Genomic DNA, 6,645 nt, shown 5'->3' with positions numbered 1-6,645 from the left:
ACACGGTCATTGTTACAATACAACGATTGTGTACTTGATTGTTTTGGGTTTTTTGTAAATTCTCTTTTTACTGACCTACACATAACTTTGGTCTTATATAACTTTGCTATTTGCCGACATGCTTTCTTATGTATGTGTATTGTGTTCATCCTAACTATGCGGAGACCAAATATGTACCCATTGCGTTTGTGTATTCTTGATGCTTCATTTTAAGCCAATAAAATCCATCTTTTGTCGAAAAAAGGTCGAGGCAATAGTACGACATCTATCTGCCATGAGCCCACAATCCAAGGCAAGCTATACATTTCTCAAGCCATCATAACTGCCGGGGAGCAAGTTATTATCATGCAAGGGCCTCAAAACTCACACACAAAAAGGCAAAGCTCGTCACATGAACATAAAGCCCAAAGTGTCTAGCTTACCCATATGAATTATGATAATAATGCACGTCATCATGTGACCTTGGTACCTCCCATGGTTGCCAGAGTGATGTCTCCGCTCCACTCTGCCGGTATACAACAACCAAACACCAGTATATCTCCTGTTAGCTCTACCCCGTCTATCGCTTCGCCGCCAAATGGAAGCGGCATTGGTAGCTGATTAGTCTGTGCCGAAGTAGCGATCGCCGTATTCACCCAGCCCTGGCACGACACGGTATTCCTCATTCAACCCGGCGTCGATCTCCGATGTTACGATCTTCACACCAGGGAATCGCTTGCAGACACAATGGATTCCTTCAGGAGCCTGTTTGTGGAATGCCGTAAACAAGCTAGCCAAAAATAAGGAAACAGGTACTGGGTGGTAACTAAAGCTAGTAGATGGGCTAGACAACTTTACTGATATAAGATTAAGAAACATGATGTGGTCCTCTGGAACTCCTGTACTTCTAAGAAGCTGTATAGCTTGATTTGCTGAGTTACCTGTCAGAAACAAAGTATACTAGAACTTTAGTCATGGGAGTAACCAACCTCTATTAGTTCTAAATTTGAAATGCAAACAGAACGATCAAGAAAAGATTAGACCGATATGTAACACTAACCAGTACCGAGCACAGGATCCATAAGTAGAACATGCCGTTCAGCAATATCACTGGGCAGCTTGTTATATATGAGCTGTTCACAGAAGTAATGTTTATTCACAAAAACCACAGTAGTGAACTATTTTCAAGAATATTTTCAATGGAAGTACATGTAAAGAACACTCAACTTGTTGTCCGTCGTCTCCAACACGATGTATTAGGATTTTACCTATTTTTATCCCCTTACAACAAGCACGCAAAGCATTCTCCATGCTTTCACCACTGCAGTGAAACATATATATCATTCTAACATGTGCAGGAAAATACTACCAAAGATGTATTGCATGAGTAATTTCACTGAAAATGTATAACTAGGGAAAAGGAAGAAGGCGGGGGCATTGCATGTAAGTTTAAATCAGCACTCGTTCCTACTAGCTAGCAGTATAGCATGAGTTAATAGTGATTAACGTCTGTTACTGACTTATAGTACTGTAATTGATGGAATGGAACAAAAGTAGGGAGATATGTACCGGGATTGAAAATTCAATTCTAAGGACATATAATACAGGATAACTGAACTACTGTGTAAAGAGAAATCGCAAACGAGTCAAAATTTGACACATTATTTGCATCAGTGAACTATTGCGCATTTTTAACAACTGTCTACAGAGTGCAGAAAGATCCATACAATAATAGCTTACGTACAGGTATAGCGAATTATTGAGGCTAGATGCCAGTTTAAATCAAAAGGAGCTAGTACATGGAAGCTGCATATGCTCGAATATGGTGGTACCTAAAATTCCAGCCTTTTTTTTTTGAAACGGACATAACCCCTTTCCATTAACCGAACAATGGAAATTAAAATTCCATCCTTTTAAACTATAAGATTTTAAAAATGGGGCAATACCTTCGAACAATCGACACTCCACAAAGCTTCTTGCAGAAGTCAACTCCTGAATAAACAGAACCTGGACAAAGCATAAATAATCATGATGTCAGTGTACAGAAATTTCATTCTTTGTTCTATTACAGAATATGAATGAGTACACAGGGCCTTGCGTTAACAGAAATACACAGTTGACAGTTGTATGAAGTAAATAAGGCAAACAACCAACAATCTTTAGAAGTCCCAGGCTTCCAGAAAATTATTTCATGAATACAAATTGGACAAGTACAAGTTTAATTTCACAAATTTCACACAAGCTCTGTTAACCAATGACGACATGGATCGGTATTTTTTGAAATTATAAAAGGGCTATTCTGTGTTTTTTCACCTGGTTTCCGTATAACAAACCAGACACCTTTTTCTAAATGAAAAGGCAGAGCACCTGCCATGTTCCTGAAAAAAGGGTGGCTATTCCAGCTCTCCAACCATAATTTAAACAGATGTACTCCCTCTGTTGGGTGAAAAGTGTACATATAGAAATTTTAGGACAAATTATGAAGTGGAGTAAAAAATGCATTGAAAAGGTGCAAGGCACCATCTCTCTCCTCCCAACCCCCAATGAGCTAAGTGCATGTAAAAATTAAGGAGACCATGTGTAGAATGTTATTGGTCTTGATTACCATGTGATGAGAGAGAAACATTTTTTTCCACTTTAAAGTGCATTGGGAAAATAGAAGTACTCTTTCGTGGACAAATTTTAAAGCTAAATGTACACTCTTCCCGGACGGAGCGAGTATGGAATTAAGTTATTTGACTGAAGCATGACAACTAATTTCCTAGAAAACAGTTAACAAAAGGGGTGAATGACACAATGGAACCAGTGATGTACCTGTAGGTGTAACGACCTGCTTCTCTGTAAATGGCAAATTCCCCAGACCATGCTCAACTACCTAGCAAGATATTTCCGTACCAGTAATATTTAGTAAACAGTCGACTACATTTATGAATTATGCAGCTCAACTTTGCCACTGGACTGAAGGAATTAATCTAAGAAAGGACAAAGAGGTAGTGGTTACGAGAAACAAGACCATTACCAGACGAATCAGCCGATCTGAATAGAAGACAAAATCAGGAGTCGTAATTTCCCGGTCACGAATGAGGGTATGCATTCCTCGTATCTGTCCAGATAAAATTTTAAGAGCTCAAGTTTGAAATCTAAGTACCGCTATAAATCTGAAAGAGCAACAGTGGCGATAAATATACCTGGAAAGTTGTCTGAACTACGCAAACATTTGGATATAATTTGCACAAGTCGTGCTGTCCTAGTTTTGTACGAATATGTTGCGCAATTAAATCAATGGCAACATGGTTATCTCCTCCTCGCGGTATGATCACATCAGCATACTTCTTGGAAGGCAGGATAAAATCATCAAAGGCGGGCTTCACAAACCTCCCGTACTAATTATTTCATCAAAAAATTGTGTTAAAAAGGGTAATGACATGCATGTGTATCTCAATGATGGCATGCATATATATACTTCATTTCTGGCCGCGTGATAGAGAAATAATAATTTAAATTGCATGCAGACCTTATATTTTGAAACAGCAGGATACTGTATGCCTTGTGTGTTGAAGCCTAGGGAGTTAATATACTTGAATTGAATAAGGCTAAGAGATCCAAAAGTGAAGCAGACGAGACTGGTGGTGGAATTACCTGCTCAAGCACTGAGAGAACATCTCTACCTCTTTCAACTGTATCACGCCTTATTCTTCGGGCAAGCCTAATATCAGCATCTAAACCGATCCATAATGGTCAACAGAAGAAAGGGTGAGCGGTCAAATAATAGCTATAAACATGACTAACCAAACAAAACGGCAAGACACTCAGAGCATGCAATGTCTCCAATATTGTAGCCATGATGTTATGAATCATATATGCAACCAAATAGAACAGCAACAAACCTGTGTCAACGAAAATTTTCATGTCCATCAAGTCACGCACCCTTTGATCATGAAAAACCAAAATTCCCTCCAGAATGATGACATCTGATACATTGACCTAACAAAAAAAAATCGATGATCTATTCATAAGATGAATTATGGACCTAGTTAACAATCATAACCATTTTATTTGGCTTGAATTAAGAAACGGCATGAAACAGAGCACCAACAACACTAAACATCATTGTTCAACGCAAGCTCTCGTGTTCTTCTACAGATTAACAATAGGAGAGCTAGGGCCATGGTGATACAGCAGATCATTAGCACCTTTGTAAATTGTAGCTTTTACTTAAATTGAGGTAGTAAAACAATAATTTCTTAGATACATGCCTTTCATGTCACCATTTCATCTTTTTTTTTTGCAGGTTATGAGTTTTCATCTCATCCAGATATTCTACAGAAAACATTCGTATACAAATTTGCTCACCAATAACTACATTCACAAAGGCATTATCACTTTCACATAAATGGTTGATTATGCAGTCAGTTATCACCTTTCTAAAGCTCTCAGAGCATCGTCGATGATTCTTGAAATCATATATAGGAATATTAACAGACTGCCCACTCTTTAGCTTTCCCATGCACTCTAGAAGTTGATCAGTATCAAATGCATCTGCAAGCAAGAAAATAAAATCTTATCCTTATGTAAAAAGTAAAGTGGATTCAAACCCCGCGGTAAAAAGAAGGCATAGGTATCCGTCAAATCAAGTACCAGGGTGATCAAAGTTGTACTCTTCCACATGTTCAGATTCCTCCTCAGTTAAACCGCGGTAGAACGAATCCTGCAAAGTTGCAACCAAGGCTTAGTTATACTTGCTCCTGGGATGCTTGGAAATAAGGTTTCTGCAATTGGTGGTGTACCATGGTGTGTTTTAACAGTTGGATCAGATTTAACAGGAAAATGGATGCGTTTCGGAAACGCTATACGGGGTATGACGACTAGGACACTGACAGCTAGATAACGGAGGATCCAATTCCCCGAACAAAAGCACTACTAGTAGTAGTAAGAGTTGGAATCATTTACTAGTCATTAATGTGCGCCATCATCAGAGTAGAGTACACGATTCCAACTCCACCCACTGATGCTCTAATAAAATTGAACAAACGTCACAAGCACTACGGGAACATATGGGCATCGCAGAGCAGCACCACTGACGGAGGAAAAAAAAGACAGAGCAAAAAAGAAGCACAATCCGACGGGCAACGAGAAGCAGCAGCTGACCTGGTTGACGAGCACGACGCGGTGGTCGTGCAGCTGCTGGATGATCATGTCGCACACCGTCGTCTTCCCCGACGCCGTTCCGCCGCACACCCCTTTGAAAAACGAAGCAAAAAGGAAGGAAAAAAAAACTCAAAAAACAGAACCAAAGCGGAGAAACTGCAGGAGAGAGCCGCGGAGGGGTACCGTACCGATCACGAAGGGCTGCCTGGGCGCGGGGGACGCGAGCCCGCTGGGCGCGGCCGCGGAGGCGTCGTTGCAGGTGGCGGAGGAGGGCGAGGAGGGGAGGGAGGAGGAGGAGGAGAGGCGGCGCAAGTCGCGGCGGAGGCCGCTGAAGTGGGCCCCCACCGCCGAGTCCAGGACGTCCTCCATCGGTGAGCTCCGCGGCCGCGGGTGTGGTCGCCGGCGTGGGCGTGGGCGTGGCGAGCTGGCGATCGCTGTGGCGAGCTCGGAGGTTTTGACACGGGGATGGGGCGGGTTTTGGGTGGGGGAGGGAGGACAGGGACGTGGTGGGGGCGAAAGGAGGACGCTGCGTGGAGCCGGCTTCGCGTGCACCCCGTGAGGCGGCTGGACTCCGTGGACGCGAAGGCGGGCCGGGTCTCTGGACGGCGTACCAAGAACGGGTTCACGGAGGTTTGGCCGTGCGCAAGGGAGGAGCATTTCTCCGTGACGCGCCGGGGAATATGTGGGGTAGATTCTGTTTTTTCTGCGCCTCGCAGCTGCTGGTCCTCTCCTGTTGATTCGCAGGCGGAAAATAAAAGGGACTGCTGGTCCTGTTTGGTGTTCCCAATTTGCTCTCTTTTATTTCCATCGTTTCCATTTCTACCAAAGCTTGCACATATGCTTTGAATGCTCGCATGATACTGTGTGGACTCGTATGCAGTGCGTAATAAACGCCATGTTTGACCGCTGCTGCCTTGGTTCGATCGACGCGGTTGTCTGTAGCCATTGTTGCGTTGCAGGCTTGCAGCGGCATCGTGGTTCGTGGGGCAATGCTCTCCTGTTCCAGCCAGTAATAAACAACGACTTGCCCTTTTTTCTGGGGACTGCTGGCGCTGTGGAGTGGATAGGACCATGGCAAGAAAGAAACAAGGAGTATGATGTGAAGGTGCGGCGTCACGAGGTGCCCAGTTGGGCGCGAATCTGACCGACCCCGTTTAAAAAGTACGTATACTCTCCGAGAAAACGAAAACTGTGTGGACGAGAGGGGTCGCTTTAACTTATCAAACCGGGAAAGTGCGTATACGCGTAGCCAGACGAATAAGTTTAGACTGCTGGCTCTGTCGTGCACGTCTGAGTCAATGCTAGAGTGATTAAAAATGTAGGACTACATGTCCTCTTTTTCAAGGGGCAGCACTACAAAAGCATTTTTTAGAAGAATTTTTTTTGTCAGCTGTATGTAACACATGGCGAATCCTATTCTACAAAAAATAAAATCGAGGGAGATCTTTTTTTAGATAAATTTAAGGGGAATCATTTTCTGCAAGTTGGTCTCGGAATGGCGATGTTGCCCCGCTATTG

The 6,645-nt window shown here is 42.9% G+C and overlaps 1 protein-coding gene across 2 annotated transcripts; it reads right to left on the bottom strand.

Annotated features, from left to right (window-relative positions):
• Window positions 1–243: 243 nt before the first annotated feature.
• On the bottom strand, window positions 244–5,603 carry LOC119329641 (uridine kinase-like protein 2, chloroplastic). 2 transcript variants are annotated; one of them, XM_037602700.1, is made up of 14 exons: window positions 5,316–5,603; window positions 5,128–5,219; window positions 4,618–4,687; window positions 4,400–4,518; window positions 3,867–3,963; window positions 3,619–3,698; window positions 3,168–3,308; window positions 2,999–3,082; window positions 2,794–2,854; window positions 1,926–1,986; window positions 1,207–1,300; window positions 1,040–1,112; window positions 838–920; window positions 244–744 (listed from the first exon to the last, which is right to left on the bottom strand). In XM_037602700.1, the coding sequence occupies exons 1-14, from the start codon at window positions 5,494–5,496 to the stop codon at window positions 601–603; spliced, it is 1,380 nt and encodes a 459-aa protein (XP_037458597.1). In that variant the 5' UTR covers window positions 5,497–5,603; the 3' UTR covers window positions 244–600. The 2 variants fall into 2 exon arrangements, with proteins under 2 accessions (XP_037458597.1, XP_037458596.1); XM_037602699.1 differs by having other exon boundaries at window positions 3,168–3,362; window positions 5,316–5,601.
• Window positions 5,604–6,645: the final 1,042 nt, after the last annotated feature.

The sequence above is a fragment of the Triticum dicoccoides genome, chromosome 7A (genome assembly GCF_002162155.2).
Source record: "Triticum dicoccoides isolate Atlit2015 ecotype Zavitan chromosome 7A, WEW_v2.0, whole genome shotgun sequence".
Taxonomy (NCBI): Eukaryota; Viridiplantae; Streptophyta; class Magnoliopsida; order Poales; family Poaceae; genus Triticum; species Triticum dicoccoides.
This window is presented reverse-complemented; position numbering and strand designations above follow the sequence as displayed.

Bases quoted from the DNA above. Each gene is read 5' to 3' on its own strand.
- LOC119329641 (XM_037602699.1), bottom strand. From the start codon at position 5,496: ATGGAGGACGTCCTGGACTCGGCGGTGGGGGCCCACTTCAGCGGCCTC. The intron at 3,964-4,399 runs GTGATAACTGAC...TTTTTTTGTTAG, and splicing joins GCTCTGAGAGCTTTAGAAAG to GTCAATGTATCAGATGTCAT. The intron at 745-837 runs GTAAAGTTGTCT...TTCCACAAACAG, and splicing joins TGTTTCTTAATCTTATATCA to GCTCCTGAAGGAATCCATTG.